The sequence below is a fragment of the Astatotilapia calliptera genome, chromosome 5, assembly GCF_900246225.1.
Source record: "Astatotilapia calliptera chromosome 5, fAstCal1.2, whole genome shotgun sequence".
Taxonomy (NCBI): Eukaryota; Metazoa; Chordata; class Actinopteri; order Cichliformes; family Cichlidae; genus Astatotilapia; species Astatotilapia calliptera.
In genome coordinates, this window is record NC_039306.1 from 35,327,390 (window position 1) to 35,349,899 (window position 22,510).

General features: G+C 40.0%; 1 protein-coding gene and 1 long non-coding RNA gene across 2 annotated transcripts; one reads left to right on the top strand and one right to left on the bottom strand.

Moving 5' to 3' along the window:
* Window positions 1-2,185: 2,185 nt before the first annotated feature.
* On the bottom strand, window positions 2,186-2,586 carry LOC113021754 (uncharacterized). Its single transcript, XR_003272354.1, has 2 exons — window positions 2,465-2,586; window positions 2,186-2,388 (listed from the first exon to the last, which is right to left on the bottom strand). It is a non-coding gene; the product is annotated as an uncharacterized LOC113021754 (long non-coding RNA).
* Window positions 2,587-7,057: 4,471 nt separating this feature from the next.
* On the top strand, window positions 7,058-22,090 carry LOC113023032 (endothelin-3). The gene is made up of 4 exons (XM_026169085.1): window positions 7,058-7,308; window positions 7,950-8,187; window positions 19,239-19,391; window positions 20,131-22,090. The coding sequence occupies exons 1-4, from the start codon at window positions 7,236-7,238 to the stop codon at window positions 20,207-20,209; spliced, it is 543 nt and encodes a 180-aa protein (XP_026024870.1). The 5' UTR covers window positions 7,058-7,235; the 3' UTR covers window positions 20,210-22,090.
* Window positions 22,091-22,510: the final 420 nt, after the last annotated feature.

The window sequence follows — 22,510 nt, forward strand, 5'->3', positions numbered from 1 at the left end:
GCCTACTACCAATTAAGCATATTAGGTGATGTGCATCTCTGTAATGAGAAGGGGTGTGGTCTAATGACATCAACACCCTATATCAGGTGTGCATAATTATTAGGCAACTTCCTTTCCTTTGGCAAAATGGGTCAAAAGAAGGACTTGACAGGCTCAGAAAAGTCAAAAACAGTGAGATATCTTGCAGAGGGATGCAGCAGTCTCAAAATTGCAAAGCTTCTGAAGCGTGATCATCGAACAATCAAGCGTTTCATTCAAAAAAGTCAACAGGGTCGCAAGAAGCGTGTGGAAAAACCAAGGCGCAAAATAACTGCCCATGAACTGAGAAAAGTCAAGCGGGCAGCTGCCAAGATGCCACTTGCCACCAGTTTGGCCATATTTCAGAGCTGCAACATCACTGGAGTGCCCAAAAGCACAAGGTGTGCAATACTCAGAGACATGGCCAAGGTAAGAAAGGCTGAAAGACGACCACCACTGAACAAGACACACAAGCTGAAACGTCAAGACTGGGCCAAGAAATATCTCAAGACTGGTTTTTCTAAGGTTTTATGGACTGATGAAATGAGAGTGAGTCTTGATGGGCCAGATGGATGGGCCCGTGGCTGGATTGGTAAAGGGCAGAGAGCTCCAGTCCGACTCAGACGCCAGCAAGGTGGAGGTGGAGTACTGGTTTGGGCTGGTATCATCAAAGATGAGCTTGTGGGGCCTTTTCGGGTTGAGGATGGAGTCAAGCTCAACTCCCAGTCCTACTGCCAGTTTCTGGAAGACACCTTCTTCAAGCAGTGGTCCAGGAAGAAGTCTGCATCCTTCAAGAAAAACATGATTTTCATGCAGGACAATGCTCCATCACACGCGTCCAAGTACTCCACAGCGTGGCTGGCAAGAAAGGGTATAAAAGAAGAAAAACTAATGACATGGCCTCCTTGTTCACCTGATCTGAACCCCATTGAGAACCTGTGGTCCATCATCAAATGTGAGATTTACAAGGAGGGAAAACAGTACACCTCTCTGAACAGTGTCTGGGAGGCTGTGGTTGCTGCTGCACGCAATGTTGATGGTGAACAGATCAAAACACTGACAGAATCCATGGATGGCAGGCTTTTGAGTGTCCTTGCAAAGTAAGGTGGCTATATTGGTCGCTGATTTGTTTTTGAATGTCAGAAATGTATATTTGTGAATGTGGAGATGTTATATTGGTTTCACTGGTAAAAATAATTGAAATGGGTATATATTTGTTTTTTGTTAAGTTGCCTAATAATTATGCACAGTAATAGTCACCTGCACACACAGATATCCCCCTAAAATAGCTAAAACTAAAAACAAACTAAAAACTACTTCCAAAAACATTCAGCTTTGATATTAATGAGTTTTTTGGGTTCATTGAGAACATGGTTGTTGTTCAATAATAACATTATTCCTCAAAAATACAACTTGCCTAATAATTCTGCACTCCCTGTATAGTATATATAGTATAATAGTTCCTTATTACTTCCTCTAGGCTGCGTCAAAGAAGACACAGTACTTATATGTCAAATGAAATGTCATGTACATCAAATGTGTATCGCCAAGTCACTACGTGGCGCTGTGAGTGTGACAGATGTTTCCAGACTTGGACGCTAATCATGTGATGTTTGGCACAGATTACGGTTATGACAGCTTCTGTCAGCAGGTCTGTAAATAAAAAACAGAACAACAGAAGGGTTGAGTCTAATTAAACTAAATCATCATCTGCGTAGGTTGATTACTGATATTAACATTAAATTTTGTATAGATTTATGGGTTTCATAATAACTGCAAACTGATGACAGCTGTAATGCTTAAAAATGAACTTGTAAACAAAACAACACCGTAGATAACTGTGTAATTGTCCTTTTTTTATACAGTTAAAATAACATGTTAGTCTCACCACCTGCAGGTACTTGTGTTTTAATTTTAATTTGTTAAAAATGTAAATGAACATTGTGATAACATCATTTTTACTTGAAGCTATCTTCCATAAAAGTATTTGGGTCACACTCCAAGGGTGTGGACTAAGAACTCATTGTCACCACCACACTGATCTGTAACTCATCTTTGAACTTGGCATAGTTGTACTGACACTGTGTTTACATTGTTGTGCTGATAAAAAAAATAAACCCAGATGGTGTCACGGTGGTGGAACGGACTCAGGCGCAGACTGAGAAAGCACGGTTCAACAATACTTTATTAATCACACTGGTGCGCTATGTACACGTGAAGGGGGGGAAACACCAGGGCCCCGGGGATCAATAGGCTGGGGAAACACACTTCTTCGCACTTGCTCCGCTCCTTGTCCAAACAATCTCCACACAAGCAGCCCACTCACACTCACGGGGTCCAGGGGTCACAAAAGGGCTGATCCAGGTAAACCTATTTACACAGACGAGGGTAAGTCAAAGGCAAGCACGGGAACAACAGAATCGCAATGAAGCCAGGCAACGCTAACGAGAGTTACTCAATATTCCAGCGACGAGTAGCTCAGAGCCCCTGCCTTAAGAAGAGCTGCAAATCACCGGACATCAGCTGCAGGTGCATGGGCCAAGGGCGGGAGCCCAATCAGAGCTCCGCCCAGGCAGACAGGTAGGAGAGAGAGAGCAAGGCGAGGGGAGCAGACAGAGAGTAAAACAACAAACACTTGTGGCCACACTGGGCTGGCCGGGGAGGCACAGGGAGCATGACAGATAGCAAACGATAGCTGAAACTATTTTAGGACAAAGATGTTGTCAATCAACATGAACTCTAACGTTAATCACTTTTGCACTCTTGGTTATTAACCAGTCCCAGGTTTCATCAGTTTGTTAACACTGATCCAACATTTATTTCACGTTGACCGTAATGATGATTGTTCAGTGTCTTCTCATATGGAAAAGAAATAGTAAAAACTTATATGATTTACTCATGAAAGTGGCCACTTTCTCATTACTTTCATATTGTTTTAGGAAGTATCCAAAACATACAAGTTTCATTATATAATTTTTCAGGGGATCTTATATCTGTTTTCACTCTTATATGCTTTTCATACAAGTTTCACACAAGACAGATACAAACTTTATAAGATTTATATTTATCTTTTCCATATGGGTTCTCTCTGCGATCTGTCTACAGACAGACCTTTCTTCAAACTTAAGCTGCTTTTTGATCTCATCTGAATGTTGAAAGTTTGGTGACCTTGTGTTGTTATGTTGCTGATAAAAATCTGTCCACAGACATAACTGATAAACTCCCCCACACAGTATTTGTGCTTAGTTTATTTCAAATTAGCATATTTGTCCATTAGAGAACCTATCCAGATACCAACACAGAGGGCTGTGCAAGGTGAAAATAATGCCAGTGTGCAAGCTGTGTCATGCCATGCTTCTTATTAAGAGGCAAAATATCCAAACCTACATGGTCCTGTGTGAAAAAGCGATCGCCTCCTAAAACCTAATAACTGTTTGGCGAGCCTTTGCAGCAACAACTCTACTCAAGTGTTTGCAATAACCTGCAGTGCACCTCTACAGTCTTTTACAGCACTGTGGAGGTGCTGTAAAAGACCTTATACTTTCCCCTTTACACAAAGGGGAAAGTATAAGGTAAGTTTTATGTCTATACAGTCAGGAGAGAGTCGAGTGAGGAGTTTAGGGTGATGAAAGGCCCAAATGAATCAGTGTTTTTTTCTTTTTTCTAACTATCTCATCACAGGTCTTCCAACTGATCCCAGACTCTGATCTTTCTAAACCTAACCAGCTTTGTTATGTGGCTGAACGACACCAAGAGGCAAAGCCACTATCTACGATGTTCTGTTTATTTCCATAAGGATTCGACTTGTTGATATTTTAGAAATGGGTTTTTTGTTTGTGCTGTAGTTATGTTGATTCCTTGTGTTTATTTTATTGTGAAAACCTTTTCTTTCTCATAATTGTTACTCTATGTAAGTTATTTCCATGTTATGTGACTTACTGTTTTGTTTTAGGAGGCCTTTGTCTCTTGTATCTGTTTTCAGTTTGACTTCCTTCATCTTATTTCCATTGATTCGTCTGTACCTTGTTTTTCCCAGCTGTGTCTCAACCCCCTTATTAGCCCTCAGTGTATTTAAAGTTTTGTCTCTCCTTTGCTTTTTGTTGGTGTGCCTGTTTACCTGATTTGTGTGTTTCTGTTTTTATTGTTTCATGCTCTTCGCGTACTTCTTAGTTAATGTTTAGTTTGTTGCGTTTAACTTCAAGCCCATCTGTGAGTCACACATTTGGTTCCTGTGTCTTGCTAGAGTTATGAGAGAGTGTCCAATCCACAAGGTCCAGTGCGGTCTGTGAAGCCTGAGCCAACATGTCCCGTGTTACCAAAGTCTCCAGTCTCTCAGTTTTGCTCTGGCCTCGGGCCGGCCCCCTCAGCTATTGCTTGGCTTTGCACCACTTCGTAATTGGCCACCCAAACTGTCCTTCTGCTTTGTTTTACCCTTGGGCCAACCTCCTAAACTGTTTTACCTTCATTCCTGGAGTTTTTGCGTTTGTTTTCGCGTTGTGGGTGTAGGGGGATGTGGGCTGTTGGTGGAAGAAGGGGAAGGGAGAGAAGCACAAACACTGTATAATCAAGTGTTTGTGCTTTATTTAGAAAAAAGACATTTTTTATTATCATCAAACACTTTTTTCAGGAACTTTTGATTAAAATGTGTCCTCTTTGCAGATTCACAGCAATGTCTAGAGAAATACATGTTTCAGAGTGATATTCTGGATATACAGTATTCACTTAAAATTTGTTTTTTCTTGTTACTTCCAGTAACAAATCACGACAACAGTTGCCTTAAGGCGCTTTATATTGTAAGGTAGACCCTACAATAATACATACAGAGAAAAACCCAACAATCATATGACCTCCTATGAGCAGCACTTTGGCGACAGTGGGAAGGAAAAACTCCCTTTTAACAGGAAGAAACCTCCGGCAGAACCAGGCTCAGGGAGGGGCGGGGCCATCTGCTGTGATTGGTTGGGATGAGAGAAGGAAGACAGGAGGAAGACATGCTGTGGAAGAGAGACAGAGGTTAATAACAGATATGATTCAATGCAGAGAGGTCTGTTAATACATAGTGAGTGAGAAAGGTGACTGGAAAGGAAAAACTCAATGCATCATGGGAATCCCCGGCAGCCTACGTCTATTGCAGCATAACTAAGGGAGGATTCAGGGTCACCTGGTCCAGCCCTAACTATAAGCTTTAGCAAAAAGGAAAGTTTTAAGCCTAAACTTGAAAGTAGAGATAGTGTCTGTCTCCTGAATCCAAACTGGAAGCTGGTTCCACAGAAGAGGGGCCTGAAAACTGAAGGCTCTGCCTCCCATTCTACTTTTAAATACTCTAGGAACAACAAGTAGGCCTGCAGAGCGAGAGCGAAGTGCTCTAATAGGGTGATATGGTACTACAAGGTCATTAAGATAAGATGGGGCCTGATTATTTAAGACCTTGTATATGAGGAGCAGGATTTTGAATTCAATTCTGGATTTAACAGGAAGTTTACTTACCTGGATGATTGAGAATGCATCAAGACATGATCAACAGAAATCAAAGATTAAAACTTGACAGATTGATGGTAACGTGTCTCATGAAAGCACCAGAAACATTAAAGTTATGTAAGACCCACATTGACCTCCTGAATTGTAGCGAGATGTCACAACAATAACAGACTTCACTGCAATTCTATCATTCCTCACAGTGACTAAGTCCTGACTACTGCTTCACACCCTTAACAAATGGGAATAACTGTCAAATTATTCATTAACCATATCATTCATCATCCTGTGCTTATAGGCAGGATCTGACTGAGTAGGAAGACTCACTGAGAGTATTTAATGGCACATACTGAAAATTAAGTTTTGCTGACATCACTTACAAAACATCCACAGAGGAAGTGATTCAAGGTGATGTGGTAACCAGAGACCATAAAAGGTCAATCACATTCAGCACCTGAGATTACCAATGTGAGCAGAGGATACGTGACTGACGTGTAGTAGGGTAGTACAAGGAAGGATAATGATTTTACTTAGTGGGTGAGACATGAGAGTGAGGTTGTAATGAAAAAAAGCCAGTAATCATGCTTGTAACAATTCAAACCTACTAACCACATCTTCTTTCCGTTGCTCCCTTTAGGGGTTGAAACAGCAGATCATTTGCCTCCATCTCACCCTAGCATCCATTTCTATCATACCAACCCTCTGTGTTGTATCATAGTTCGTTTTTTTACCATCTTAGTTTGTTTATATTTTCTTAGTTGCTTCACTTGTAGAATACAAAGGTATGATATACTGATGCACTGCAGCTGCCTGAAGCTCATGGCTGAGAGAACCCTGTGAGGGAGTGCATCCTTTTAGAGATCCTGACCTCTGCCCTCATGCATCACATAAAACACCCAGCTGCTGGTGTTCTGCAGGCACAGCCCTGTCAAATTGGCAAACCAGAACTACAGGTAGAATAATACTTACTTTCAACATAAAAGCATAAAAGCAACACAAACAACAATACAAAATACACATATGATTTCTTAATTATAATTAAGAAATTTACACAGATATATAAGCCCTGCATCAGATTAGCATCACTGCATCACTGTCCAGAGTGTATCCCGCCTCTTGCACTAAGAGGATAAGCCCTATCCCCAGCGTCCTCCTCTGGCACACCAACCCTCTGCATATCCTCCTTCACTGCATCCATGAACCTCCTCTGAGGTTTTCTTCTTGTCCTCCTACCTGACAGCTCCAACTTCAACATCCCTTCTCCACCCACTATTCTCCACCTTGTCTCTCTAACTTTGCCACTTAAACTGCTCAACCTTGTCGCTCTGCTTGATATCTGTGTGCTAGGCCACTATTTGGAGTCACTAAACTGGGTCTCTGTGTCATGTTTGTGCTGTTGGCGCACAAACATGGGTGTAACGCGCCTTTGATTTCAGCAGCGTTCAGCACGGTCTTTTATTTTGAAAAGTGTCTCAGGAAGCTGGCGGGATATCCATGCTCACTTGTCACAGCGGTGTCAGCTCATAACGAACCCCAGTGGCTGTAAAAGGCAAACGGAGTGTGGAAGCGCAGCGGTGCAGAGTTGTATCAGACACATGATGCTCTATGAGGACATCTTTGACTCGCTTCACTGAGATAAGATACTCGAGAATTTCGGACGTTTTCATTCACCTGTTCTCACATTTCGACTTTTTCGTTTGTTTTTTTTAAGTTGATTATTCATTTCTAATGTTTGACGTGTGATGGCTAACGCATCATCATCGCTTGATGTGGGAGTTTTGTTTCTAATCGTGGTGACAGCATCTTTGACCAACGGTGAGTAGTGGTCGGTCCTTGTTGTGTTTGTGTTTTAATGAAGCAATGATCACACAGACCAGCTGGTGTGCGTTATTGTGCAGCAGTGACTGACAGGTCACAACAGGTAGATCAAAACATGCAATTAGACTGAAATCATCGGTATAATCTTATACCGATGATTATTATAACATTGCAATTGACGTCATGATATCTATACAGTTTTAACCTTTTTAAAACACCAAAAAAATCCCACTAAAAGTGAGCACATGTTATGTCTTAGATCTTTTGAAAACTCGTCGGTGTTTTGTGACTCCAACGCGTTCGGTATTTTTATTGTTTTGAATCACTAAAACAAGAAATTCACTATTTAAAGTTCCATCAAAGACTCCGACTGGGACTTTAAATATATATATACATATATTTTCTCTCTGAGACAAACTCTACTCTCAACAGAATTGACCAATTACTGTTATGAAACTAAAATATGTAACTATTTATGCTTGATTTTTTTTTAACTACTCTAGAATCTGGATCTTTTGTAACCTTTTCAAGCAGAAATGTAATATACATGCATCTATAAAGAGCTTTTCCATGCTTTACCAAACGCTGTTTCAGGTTAAGACTATGAGAGGAAGCTCTCATATGCTGTAATCTTGCAGGTTCTTCATTTAAGAAAGATGTGAGCCAGAGGAAGGAGGTGAAAGCATTCGAGCAGAGCGCACGTCTGCCTGGCGGGGTGGAGGATCTCGCCACTGTTGCTTCCCACGTTGAGCCGTGTTCTGACTGCGAGCCACCATTAGCCAGGAGGCGATCCAAGAGGTGCACATGTTACACTTACAAAGACAAGGAGTGTGTGTATTACTGCCACTTGGATATCATCTGGATCAACACACCGGAGTAAGTGTCCTTCTCCAGGCATTCTCAGTTTGCACCAGTTTTTAAGCAAGTGATGTGTGTAGCTAATGTCTTATTAGGTTACTATAGGTTACTAATGTGTTGGGCATCATGTTTCTTAGTGTGCACTGTACACAAATAATACAGAGACAAGAAATCAGATGTTGAAACGTAGAAATTAGATTTCTTTGATCATTTGATCTGCATCACTTCTTACTTTAGCTACATTTTCAGAGTCTTTGTGATCTGGGGAGGCCGGGTGCTGTAGTTTTAAAAGTCGAACATTTCTTCTTGATATAGGGTTTCAGCGGCTCAACAGTTCAAGGCCTCCTTTGTCTCGTGTTTTGCTTCTTAATTGGCTGAATGTTTTCGCAGGCCAGGTTAGCTGGCCTTATTTTTTTTCATATTAGCAATGCTGTTGGAAAACATGTGGTGAGATAGCCGGGCCCAGAAGGTAGCAGGCACCCCGTGAAAATGTCTTTCAAAGTGGGCCCCTCCCCGTCTACATTATACTGGATGCTTCACACAATTTGGACACATAAGATTTTATCTTGTGAACCAAAGCCAAACATTGCTTGAATGCAGTATACATTTTCCTTATGAATTAAATTTCAACTGCAAATATTTACTCAGCCATTTCACATTTTACTGATTAAATTAAGCACATTTTCTGAAAAACTTTGCAGGCAGAGAGGCATGCTGGGAAACGCTTGTACTTCATGACCTTCCTCCCTGTAATTTGTGCAAAATGCCCACAAACCTTTTGATGTCAACTACGCAGGAATTATTTTTTTGGAAAGTATCTTATAGAACAGTTTTAAATTGTGTTTATCAAGCAAAGTAAAAAAGTGGAAGGAAGAGAGCAGGATGAAGATAGTGTAAATACTTTGGATCTGAGCAGCGTTGGCAATGACTTTAGTGAATGCAAGGAAGGTCCAATAGATAAGTTCTGCTGGGTGAATAGTTTGTGTATTTGTGAAAAACTGAAACATTGTTGCCAATTGGGGTCATGTGATTGTTCGTTTTCTCTCTATATGCATTATTGTAGGGTCTAGCTAACAATATAAAGTGCCTTGATGCAACTGTTGTTGTGATTTGGTGTCATAATATCATGGATGCTGGCGAAAAAATGTGCACTGCTAACAAGATTGATGGTTCTTCTCCTCTTTCGATTTGATGAAATTGAAAATTTTGATTGGTCAGCTGCCAGGCAAAGTTTGCACTTCACCTCAGTGCATTTAAAAGAGCTTAATACCAGAGACAACAGCATTGTCCTCAGATCTTGGTTACAGTATATTTTCTCTTTGGATGGAAGAGTTTTAACTTCCATTTGTATAACTCTGACAATTCACTGACCAATCAGACTGGCTGGTTGCTGTCTCATTCCCATTAAGTTTTCCGTTTTGTTCTTTGTGAACATTTTTCTTGAGTAGCCATAGATCATGAAATTCCTAAATTCTGTTTAGAACAGACTTTAACAGTACGATGGACCCCTCCCCATATTTACTTAGAAAACAAGGAATCTCTCTGGGATTTTATTATGCCTTTGCTTTATGAGATGTTCTATAGAGTACTTTTCCCCCCCAATGGTGACGGTTTTTCCAGTAATTTATTGCCCCACCTATTTCGAAACATGTTGATAGCATAAAATTCAAAATGACCATATATTTATTTTAATATATATATATATATATATATATATATATATATATATATATATATATATATATATATATATATATATATATATGCGGGAGTATGGGGTGTCTGGCCCATTGCTACGGGCTTTTTCTCATATGTCAGTATTTCCTGTGTCTTTGTGAAGTGTAGCGATTCCATATAATCCGTAAAGGTCTAGACCCTGAGCCCTCTGGTATTTTAATTCCACTGAGGATTTCTTGCAGGCAGCAGGGGAGGGCTGTGTCCACCTTTTGGCCATCTTGGATGTTTGGATTGTTTATAGGTAGCCTTGGAATGTGAGATAGAAAGAACCCTTTGGAAATTTACTCTAAAGTTGAATCTTAAAACAGAAGAAACGGGTTGTCCAACACCAATCACATAGGTTTGACTAGCCGAGACTATTGTTTTCCTTCGTCTGTTTTTCACTCATTCGGCATTCTTGTTCCTTTATATTAGCTTAACAGTCTTCAATTTGAAATCTCTAAATATTGCGCTTTTCTTTCCACAGCTGAACTCGCTTTGAACCTTTTCATCACTGATAAGTGAGAGACAAAGCAAAAGCTAATTCACCTGCAACAGAAGACATTAACTAATGCCTATCTGCAGAGTAGTATGTAGATTTAGCTGCCTTTACTGATTTCAAACAACAGGCCTCAGGGCAAGTTTAGCAGTACCCAGACGTAATGTGTTATGAGAATGTGTGTAGTGGGGTGATGGTTAGAGCCAGGAGGGGAATGGTATCTGGTCATCCATCTACTATCAGTTCTCAGATTTTTGCTTGAAGTGTGGCCATCAGCAGCAGAGTAAAAGCTGTCAGCCTGGTTTCAGTGCAGAGCAGCAACTGTGTCCTGTAACCACATGCAGAAGTACATGTGATCAATAGCGAACATCTGCGATGAGATCAAAGAAGCTCCTTTTCTCTGCAGTAACACCTTACAGATGAAGCCTCTGTGTGTCGGCTTTCTTCCTTTGGTACCTGGGCATTGTGCCATGTGGAGTGAATCAAGATGTCTTTCCTCTTCACATGTATTGCAGATATTAATCAATACTGGCACAGCAGGTTCAGAGCTCCCAATTTTTAAGCAGTGGTGCAGCCAGAAATGTGACCAGGTGTGGACGAACAGGCCAAACTGTTGAAACTGTGGTTTTTGTTCTGAAGGGATTTGATAAAATATAATACTCCAAGTATCCAAGTTTCTCGATTACAAAACTGTTGCATTTTGTATTATTGGGTAGGTTTGGTTCTACATACATGTACAGCATCTGTTACTGTTCAATTTGTTTTCTATTTAAGTATAAATCAACATAGTCTCAAATCAACATTTCCATTGTCTCCTTCCAGTCACAAGCAACCTGTCTTGGGTCAGAGGAAAGTAGGCTAGACTAGATGCATAGATTACGGGTAGGGTTACGATAACATTCACTCATGTTATGAAATTTCAACTGTCTGATCTACCCAAATTAATATGTTTATGACAGAAGAACTGCAAGGCCAAAATGCATGCATGTGTGACACTTAATTTGCAAAATATCAACGGTTAACTTGCTCGCTACTAGGGCTGCCACAAACGATTATTTTGATAGTCAACTAGTCACCGATTATTTTTGCGATTAGTCGACTAATCAGATCATCATCCATTGGACGTAAAACGTACAGCTTATTGCACCAGCAGCATCTGCTCTTATATAACTATCATTAGCTTACAGCTTTAAGTGTTTAAGGTCTGTGCTAACTAAAAATAAAGACAAGATGGTAGTTTATTACATTTTAATTAAATTTGCAGATTGTTTCGGTGGAGTTTAATAAACTCAGACGATTTACTCAGGAACAAATAAAATACTGAAAAAAGCCAAACAATAAAATTTTTAAGTTATCTAAGTGACTTATATATGTTTAACCTGAGTAGCGAAAGACGGCGGTGGGTTTGAAAATGATCTGGTGGGAGTCCGGTGTTCTCACGGCTCTAGCTATCGAGCTAGTGGGTAACAGACGTCTCTGAAAACGTCGGAGCGCTTTTGAAAATATGTGGTGTCCTGATAAACTGAGCAGATATTTGAGGTTTCCACGGCTACATTCTCGCCTGAAAATATGTTAAACGTTTATTTTGTGACCCAGAAAGAATAATAAGAGTAACATTAAAACTAACTAGCTGCCGCCATTGTTGGAAACTGAGCTGGGCTGCGCTATGAATTCTGGGACAGAGCTTCTTCTTCTTCTTCGGGGTTTAACGGCAGCTGGCATCCTTGTACATGCAGTGCTGCCATCTTCTGTTTCAGTCCGTTATTACACTCTTAAATCCTACTACTTATTCCTGCGTCTTTTGTGATCTTACAAAGCTTCAAACGACACGTCGACTATTAAATCAGTCGTCGACGATTTTGATAGTCGACGTAATCATGACTAGTCGACTAATCGTGGCAGCCCTACTCGCTAAACATAAAAACGAACTCAGCCGTAAATGGGGATATCATTGAGGAGGTCAAGGGTCATCCTTAGACATCAGGCATTGGGGTTTACTTTTAACATATCACTTGGCAGTAGTCTGCAAACAGTATTTTATGTTTTGGGTGAAATTTCACATGTTGAAAAGGTGAACATAAGTGATTGGACTAAAATTAGTTTCCTAAGGTTTTATGCCACCATCTTGTTAACTGTAATAACAGAGTTAGATTTTGGTGCGTGCCTCTGTCTGTCTCAGTCATGTATCATTTTTGTTACTACTAATGTGAAAATGTGTATGATGCATGGTAAGACCGACCTCCATCCCAAGTTGAAAGGCAAAGATCAAACAAGTGTGAGGTATGCATGCTGTCAGAAGTGTAAGATTATCTGGTGACTTTAAAGGTTTAGGTGTAATTAATGTGTTTATAGGGGGTGAAGTTGTTGGGGCTCGCTTAAATAAATCACAGTTATGTTTTTAACATTGCACTCCAGATTTATGGATGTTCAGAATATAAACTAACATCAGTCTTAAGCATGGATGCTCATCCTTTTTCATGTAAATGTTTCAACATTTTTTCCTGTACTGTATCAGAAAACTAGTTTATAAAGATATACACTTTGTAGAGGGTTTACCTAAAGTAGAACTGAAAGAACTGCAATAACTGGCTGTGGGTCTTTTACATTTCTACAGAGGAATTTTAACCCAGCCACCTCAGCCCGAATGCCATGTTTTAAGGTCATGTCACAATATGTCAGTTTGATTTAAGTCCAGGCTTTAACTTTAACCACTCCAAAACATTCATTTTGTTTTTATTGAGTCAATCAGAGGTGGACCTGCTGTTGTGTTTAGGGTCACTGTCCTGCTACACAACCCAAGTGCGACTTGTGCTGCAGGGCGTAAACTGATGGCTCGACATTCTCTTTCAGGATGTTTTCATTTGTGGCAGGTAGTCTATGTCCTATCATCACACTATCGCTGCGATGTTTGACTGTTGGTATGATGTTGTTTTTATGAAATGCGTGACTGGACACACACATTCCAAAAAGTTCAACTTTTCTCTTGTCAGTCCACAGAATATTAAGTCTTGGGGACTATCGGTATGTTTGTTGGCAAATGTGAGATGAGCCTTTGTTTCTTTTTGGACAGCAGTGGGTTTTGCCTTGGAACCCTTGGATGCCATTTTTGCCCAGTTTCTTTCTCATTGTTGAATCATTAACTGTGACCTTAACTGAGGCAAGTGAGGCCTGCAGTTCTTTAGATTACTTCTCAGTTCTTTTGTGACCTCCTGAATGAGTCATCAGTACACTCTTGGAGTCATTTTGGTCTGCTGGCCACTCCTGGGAAGGTTTACCACTGTTCCACGTTTTCTCCATTAGTGGATAGTGTTTCTCACTGTGTTTCACCCTTTCCAGACTGATTAGATGTCAGTGATGACAGTTTGTTTTTGGTTCTTGAGGTTGTTTCATGGTACGATGTGTTGCTTTTTCAGATCTTTAAGCCTACTTCACTTTGTCAGACAAGTTTTATTTAGGTTATTTCTTGATTCAACAGGTCTGTCAGTAATCCACCCTGGGTGTGACTAGTGAAACTGAACTTTCATTAATTAAGTTTTTTGGAAAGTTAACTCATGATTTAACAAGAGAGCACAATTCAGCAGGGTAAGGGCTATACTTGTGTTTTTATTACAACATCCTGATGTCAGCCTGTTTGTATCTCAAAATATGATGACTTCAGCCTGTTATGGTGTCACCGTGACGCCATCATATTGAGAAAATAAAAAGTTTGTTGTACAGGTATCTCCAGGCACTTTCATTTGAAAAGTGACCTCAGGCGCTAACAATAAAGATCAAGGTCAAATGCTTAGCCAACCTTGGTACGCATAGCCTCAAAGGTCTAGTATATTGTTGTAAATTTTGAAGACTGTCCATAAAAAATTGCAGGTAAAGTAAAGCTTTGACAGATTTTCACACTTGGTTTTATCCTTGACCTGATTTTCACCAAAATTAAATCCACTCGAAATGTTATTGTTATCTACCATCACACAAAATTTGAACATAACATCATAAAACTGTGGATGCTACACTGCTAACATGCTAGAAAAACAAACAAAGGGCCAGGCAGGTTTGGATAGTGTTTTTTTTCCCTTAAGGCAGCTGTGGCTCAGGAGATAGAGTGGGTCATCTACCAACTGGAAGGTCAGTAGATTAATTAGCCGGCTATTTCTTTCATCCCACGATTTCCAGAACTTGGAACAATTTAAACAAACAAGAAACAAACAAGAAATGTTGTGATCGTACGCGGTTAGGGTCATCGGTGAAGATGACTTTGACCTCAGAGGGTTAATGATAGAAATCAGCTATGTGGAACAGCTATTTTCCTAAATGTATGAGGTCTCATCATGTGGGGGCACTTTCAGGCTGAGTTCATTACTCTACATAATCATACATACAAGCTTGTTTATGTATGTGGCTGACTTTATGAAAACTCAGTCACCCGAAAAAGCTGTTTTTTGCAATACCACCAAATCTGTAACAACTGGGCCTCTGGAGAACTTCAAGACATGTTGAGGAGCTAATTTAGCCATTTAAATCTGCTGTGTTGGATCAAGGACACATAAAACCTGCAGGACAGGCCTGGCTTTACCTTACCACAACCTTATACTCACGATGGGTCACCAGTAATCTGGTGGATGCAAAAAGGTTAAATACTCAGAACTAGAGTAACAATCAGTCAGACTGCACTTCTCTCTCCAGGTAGAGTTTACCTGATTTTACCCTCAGGGCTCAATTTCACTGACAGGTAGCATTCCTGCTCAAGTTCAACACTCAAAGCATTTTCAATTAAAAATATCATTCACCCAGTTACACACACAGTCATATGACTCTCGCACTCTGATGGTTACATTGAGGGCAACTCTGGGTTCAGCATTCTCCGCCTCGACAGGTCGACTGGAGGAGCAGAGGATCGGTGCATCGACCTTCTGCAACACCCGAGTCACAGCCATCGCAATAAATAATACTGTATATGTTTAATAAAAGAAAGCTTACAATGACAAAGATCTGTACCCAGACATGTGACAAAGCCATATCATTAAACTCATACAGAGGTATGGATAATGTCTTCTACACTGACTCTGATTTAAAACCCTGATGCAGATGCATGTGAAGATACTGACTGAGTTCTGTGTGGACAGACCGTCTCTCCTTTCGGAAGTCAGTAGATGAAACATTTTGTAAGAGAAAGGATCACCCACATGCTGTTTCTGTTTGTAAGAGTAGAGAAGAGGAGGTTCGTGGTCAGCGTGACGCCCCTCCCGCAGCACCACAGCTTATATTGTTCAAGAGACCCGCTTCTGAAGTTCAAAGGAAACAACATGTTCACTGTGAAGTGATCTGTTTTTTCCAGCTCACACTTTATAGCAGTTTACAGCTATTTAGGGAGACTCCAACAAGACTGGACAGCAAGGTCAACATGATGAGTTTACATGTACAGCGTGGTTCTAACTGGTCTGGTTTTTGTCATTTTTTGTTGTAGTACTGATAGACAAACTTAATTATGGAGATCTGTGTTTGACATATCAGGGGAAGAAAGAGAGGGGATTTGGTGACTAGTTTGGCCATCCACCAGATGGAGGACATCAGTTTAGGGTTGTAACACTGGAAGCGATGGGCGAAAAAGCCTGTAGGAGACCATAGTTTGTGAAATGCTTTTTTATCATGTGGCTAAAATGCATTCTAACACTGACTCCACACCTAGAAACCTGGAAACCCGGGTGTTGCGAAGTTAAAATCTCAGTGAAAAAATTTGTTACGTTAGTCAACTTATTTGGAAAAGAAAAGAAAGTGAACGATTGATCGATAGATGAGAAATTTAAAACATGAAAAAAAAAACATGTTATTAGGGTGCTGCCAAGACACCCTTATTCCTCAATGACTTTATATCTCTGGAACTTTACTATAAAAAGCACAGGGCACCAGTAGTGGACCATCAAACTCTGGTCTTCTAAAGCAAATGCCGATCGGGCTCCACTAGAGGACGCCGGGTCCTCAGGCTGCCCTCATGAAGTCTGTTTGTAATCGTCTCATTGTTCCCCCTCTAGTGCACCTGTTAATTTTATTAATACCAAAGCAGCTGAAAGTGATTAAAGTTAAGATTAACTGACTCTGATTAGAAAGTGTACAAAGTTGAGCTTGTTTTTGATTCAGTGAGCCTTCACGACATCTAGATGGAGTCGTTGTAGGATAACGGTGATCAGTCACAAAAACTTTGGATTTGCAATGAGCCTTTCCTCTGAGGTGTTTCATGGACCCAAACCACAGCAGCATAGCAGTGTAGCTGCCTCACATCTTTTATATCAGCATTTTATATGGGCCTGTTCGTTTGACCAGTCCATTTTTGTCTGGCTACGGTTAACAAAGAAAAACAAAACATATATTAACAAAAAACTGCAATAAATTTGCCTGATATCAGAAAGAATTAATCTCCTTCCATCTTTGGATTAGCACTGCCTCCATTCTTTGGCACTGATGGCTAATCACTAGTGCGCTCATTTTTCAAAGGTATGATCTGTTTTTCAGTTTTTATTAGGGATTAGTAAAAATATGAATTTTTTATTTTGGACTCGTAGGACATCGTACTATTTGACTTTTGAATGTTTTTTTATGTGAAAGTTCAAAAACATAAAATATAACTTCAAGCTCAAGGAATTAAAAACTAAGTATCTCTGGCTGTCATCCTAAATGTATAAAAAATGCCCACAAAAGAGAAAACTAACATGGAATTTGGGTTCAAATCATTTAAAAATGCATTAAAAGTTATAGCTTTTACTTTTGCTGCCATCTATTAGATTTTTGATATAATATATATATATATATATAGAAAAACGCCTGAAAAAGCAGCAGTTGAGGGCATTTGCAGTTAAAGCCTGACAAAACATCATGAAAACAGAAACTAAGCATCTGGCAGTGTCCATTTGTTCCAGACTGAAGCCAAAACTTGCATGAAGATCTCTGTTTCCATTTACATTAATTTGTCCATGAAAACAGAGAAACTGTGCAAAAGTTTCTGTACTTGCTGATATATCATTTTTGTAGAAACTGAGACGTTAGTGCATCTTTATTGTTTCATTTCAAGTCCAGGAAAAAGTCGTTATGTTTCTCTCCTTTTTGCTTTTCTCCAAAAACAGACAGAGTTTGGAGCTACGTTTGGGACTGAGGTTGGGGTCATAGCCATGGATGATTAAAAAAAACCCCAAAAAGCTAGCGTGGTGTTGCCTTTTGTTTTATACATATGCTCAAAAAGCATTTCCAGAAACTAGAAAATGTTACAATTCAAATGAAGTCCTATACGTTTTCACATTACTGTCTGTTTGGTCTAAACCAGGGGTCGGCAGCATGCGGCTCTTTAGTCTTTATTTTGCGGCTCCGCGTGGTTTGGGAAAATAAATTAGAAGTATTTAGCTGAAGTGTATTTTATTTGTGTTTAGTTCTTTTTTACCTTGTAGTTCTAAATTGGAAGATTATTGTGATCTTGAAATATAAAAATAAAATTATATTCTATTATTTTTTCATCGATCAAAATAAGCGTCACACTCGCGGAAGCCGGTGTACCCGCCGAAACGCCGCGCATTTATCGAGACTTTCAACCCCAGGTAGGCCAATTATGGATCCACATTATCAGCTGTTCTCCACCGTGAACTATGTTAAAACAACCACCGCTCACGCCTCACAGACGACAGCTTACAGTCCTGCGTAAAGATGAAACTGGCTTCGTACAGCCCCGACCTGCAGACGCTGTGCGCAGAGGTTCAGGAGCAGAAGTCCCATTGTAAACAGACCTGACGATGTTTGCATGAACACGCTTTTTAGCATCTCTTTATTGACCACTTTTCACACGCGGCTGCACGCATGGGTGCAGCTTTTTTTTTTTCCAATTATTTTTGTAAAGTCAGGTCAAGGCTCCAAAAGCCCAAAGGCGATATAACAGTTTTTGTTTGCTGGATCATTTTAGTTCAGCTTTCCTTTTGTTATATTTCTTTAAGAGTTCAAAATGTGTTAATTACATAAATAAAATGTAATTTTCTCTGTAGCACTTCATGGATTTCATAAGCAGCAAACTGTAGTTGTTCAAACAAAGCATAAAGGTAAAAAAACAATATAGTGTTATCTTTCATCCTAAAAAAAAAAAAAGAGGGTCACTACACTTTACTTCTTTCATTTCTCTGACATCCATCCTCTGGCTCAGCAAATCAGACAACAACCTCATGTCAATTTCAAAAAGTATTTGTGGCTCCCAGTGTTTTCCTTTGCGTGGAAACCGGGTCCAAATGGCTCTTTGGGTGGTAAAGGTTGCAGACCCCTGGTCTAAACTAATCAGGTGAAAATTTCATGAAAAGGAACGGATATTAACTGAATCCTAAACTTAGATGGCTCACCTGCTTGATGTTAAGAAGTGAATAACAGGGATATTTTTAGGCAGCAGTGTCGTGTTGTGGTCGTGATGTGCTGGATTGAATTGTTCCGAAAGGTGTTTTATATATTCTGCCCCCATTTTTTATCACAGAGTTGGAAGACAAAAATTAGAACCACCACAGAGTACCTTTACCCTCATATAACCACAACAGAGTGTAAGCTGCACCCCTTTGATGCAGAGTCAGAGAATAAACATCCCAAGGCCAGGATTATGCTTGCTTGTGGACATGCACACAGGCAGCTGGGGAAGCCACAGAGTAGCTGTTCCATCCTTCAGGGTGCATGTTGGTGCTTTGTAGTGTAGTGTCTCTGCAGTCACAACAGGGGGCAGGTGATGACAAAATTCATATCACCCAGTAAAGTGTACTTGTGGAAACTGTAACACTGATGTATGCTTCCAGCTGTAAAACTCATAGTTCTGTGGTCAGTAAGTGCATTGTGTCTGCTTTTCTTCTTTTAGGCACACAGTACCATTTGGTATGTCCAGTTACCAGGGTTCCCTGCGTTTAAGACGCTCCACTAGGACCGAGCGGGTGAGGATAGGGGTGGAGGCTCAGCGCTGCGCGTGCTCACAATACAGCGACGTGGACTGCATCAGCTTCTGCAAGATCAGGTGAGGTGTGATACGAAATAAAACAAATGAATGTGTTGTACACCTCTAACTTTACAGCACAAGGAGCTCAGGGGACATGACGGAAGTGGAGAGCTGAAAAACCTGAACACTAGACTGGGAGTGCAAAACAGCCAAAACCTCTTACTGGGCATAAATATAAAGTAAATACACAAAGTGAAAAATTAAACTGCAACCAAACAAAGACTCAAACTGAAACACGGGGTCAGAGATCCAGGATCATGACATCGTTCTTTTCCAGTGCAAAGGAGTTCAACCTTACTGTTACCTAATTAAACTTATTCAACTAACAGATATATAATTCAAGAGAGGGGCCTGAAAACTGAAGGCTCTGCCTCCCATTCTACTTTTAAATACTCTAGGACAGTGGTTCTTAACCTTGTTGGAGGTACCGAACCCCACCAGCTTCATATGCGCATTCACTGAACCCCTCTTTAGTGAAAAATAAAATGTGATTTTTTTACTGGTGCACAAAATGAGCCATGCATGTCATGGCGAAGGCTCTGCCGAACCCCTGAGACCAACTCACCGAACCCCTAGGGTTCGATCGAACCCAGGTTAAGAACCACTGCTCTAGGAACAACAAGTAAGCCTGCAGTGCGAGAGCGAAGTGCTCTAATAGGGTGACATATAAACAATAATAATGATTGTAATTATTTTCAGTATTTCAGAAATGATCCTCTTTGAATTTGACTTTAAGATGTGTGTTGTTTTTCCACAGTCAGACGAGACCACACACAGCATTGCCAAAAACAGACGAGAGGACAGCAACTCAGCGGAGTGGCCCTGCTGTGAAATAAGTGCATTAAAAGCGGCAGGCCTATGAACTGAAAAGTGGTTACACATTCTAAGACATAGCGTGTATGTCTGCGTTTCTGTAGGTGGATATCTTGTAGTGTCTTGTCATCAGACTGAAGGATGTGTAACACCAAAGGTGCTTGCACAAATCTAAAAGCCAGCAATTCCACGTTCCACTAACAGAATCTCCGCCCCTCTTCTCTCCTGCCAACCTCTGCTCATCTTTCAGAACTTGCTGCCTGTGTCTGTTCAGCAGGTGTGCATGATGGTTTCCATTACTCTGACACAACTGAAGCTAGTTTACATGGCTGATTTGTGCGGACTATAAGACATTTGGTTGCTCACACACAATGTGGACGCCTCTGCTCCAGGGACATCACTGAAACTCCATGGCAACATTGGCACAACATCAAAGCCAGGAAGTCAGCATTACTTTCTTTTTTTACAAATTCAGTTTGTCACAGTTACTGAAAGAGTCAGGATATCTTTTTTTTTTTCTTTGTATCATTACATTAAGGATGTTCTTTATTGTAAAGCACGTCTGAGATTTTTGGAGGTAACAGAACTGAAAACAAAAGTTAGCAGTCTGTTTTATAAGCTGAATCCATTCCACGGTCGTGTGTGTGTGAAATGTGTTCCAATATATAAAGGCTATAAGTTATTTTTCATACAAACCAAATACGATAGTAAAAGTGTGTGATAAGATGTTGTATATAGATATATCTGATTATTCTAGCCAGCAAGTCTCTGTATTGAAAAATTTAGAAAAGTACAAAAGTTTGTACCACAAAGTAAATTTAAGGTGCCACTTCTTTTTCGTCTGTTTTTCTTAACCTCTTAACATCCATCATACTGGCAGTAATCTTTTGGGGAGTACTGGCAAGGTTAGATTCACATCTACTCTGTTATATTTACCTCTCTGGCATAGCACATGGAAATCTAATAGAAGATCTCTAAAGCCAAAGTGCATATAAGAGAGTTGATTTCAAAGTTAAGATGTTTCACTTTCTAAAACTATGCTTTTTTACCCCGTGGCTAAATGTCGACTAACTAACTCTACCACTACGTGGTTAACTGGCAGTCTGGTGGATGTTAAAAGGTAAATGACTGCACCACGGAGTAAACAGCTGACCACCTGTGCAGGACGGATGTTAAAATAACTAACTCGGACAAATGGAAGACTTCTTTGCTTCATGTTTGTAACATTCGGATGAAAATCAGGATTATTTAAAGATATTTAAAATAAACTTGATACCTAATTAACATGTCTGATCAGAGGCTCCGTTACACAGGGATAATAAACTGTTGCAACTAGCTGTTGTATCTGTTCTGATAAAGTCAGCACACCATGTTTATTGTATTGCACAGCGAGGTCAGCACTATTATAAATATTATCCTGCATTTGAGTAACTGACATACAGAGCTATGCAGCATAACTTCAGAGAGCTTTAGCATTCATATTAAATCTGCTGTATTTATGTCTCTGTAATAAATAAAGATAAAATATTAAAACTGTGCATGGTTTGTACATGCCGATGATTCCTAGACAGGGTAACATTAATGTTATATAGTATGCATATAAAATTATCCCAAAGAAGTGCCAGTATTTGCCGTATATGTATTTAGGCATCAGTCAAGAGTAGTCAAAAAACCTTTGTGTTACCCGTCAATAGAACTTAGCACCGTTCATACTGTGTCGTAAAGAATTTCACTAATTCTGAAGAACATGAAGTTGGGTAAGGGGCATTGCTCCATGCCAGTGTAAGAAACAGTCAACACTGTGTGAAACTAGGAACACTGCACATGTTTGTAAAAGATGGATCTGTATTGCAATTTTCCTGCAAAAGAGTAAAGAAGGATTTGCATCGTGTCACACTCCAGCAGACAATGTGTACTTGTTGTCCTGTTGGATGATGGCTTGGATCAGTAAGTGCTATTAAATGGGTGTGCAGTGACTTTTTTGCACACAAGAGTTTTGTCAAAAACACTTCAGACTTGGTTTTTAACCATGACCACAAAGATCTCCTAATCTTTGTTGTTTTTTTGCCCAGCCTTAATTATGGTTTACGTGGCATAAACACAGTCTTAGACGTACCGTGGAATGACAGTGATTACTGACCGCCTACAGCCTGGTTTCTGAAATAAAAGTTTTTAAAAATCAACCAAATTTTATATCTCTGTCAATATGCCACTCTTAGCAACATGTAGTAACAAAATAAGGCAGTTTGTGTTTTAACTGGAGATGCAATTAAAATCCAGGGATTGCATTACACGGTTCCAGTAATGGTCTGCACTTGTATACG

Coding starts and splice junctions, on each gene's coding strand:
- LOC113023032 (XM_026169085.1), top strand. CDS start 7,236: ATGGCTAACGCATCATCATCGCTTGATGTGGGAGTTTTGTTTCTAATC. Junction 7,309..7,949: donor GACAGCATCTTTGACCAACG/GTGAGTAGTGGT, acceptor GTAATCTTGCAG/GTTCTTCATTTAAGAAAGAT. Junction 8,188..19,238: donor ATCTGGATCAACACACCGGA/GTAAGTGTCCTT, acceptor TTCTTCTTTTAG/GCACACAGTACCATTTGGTA.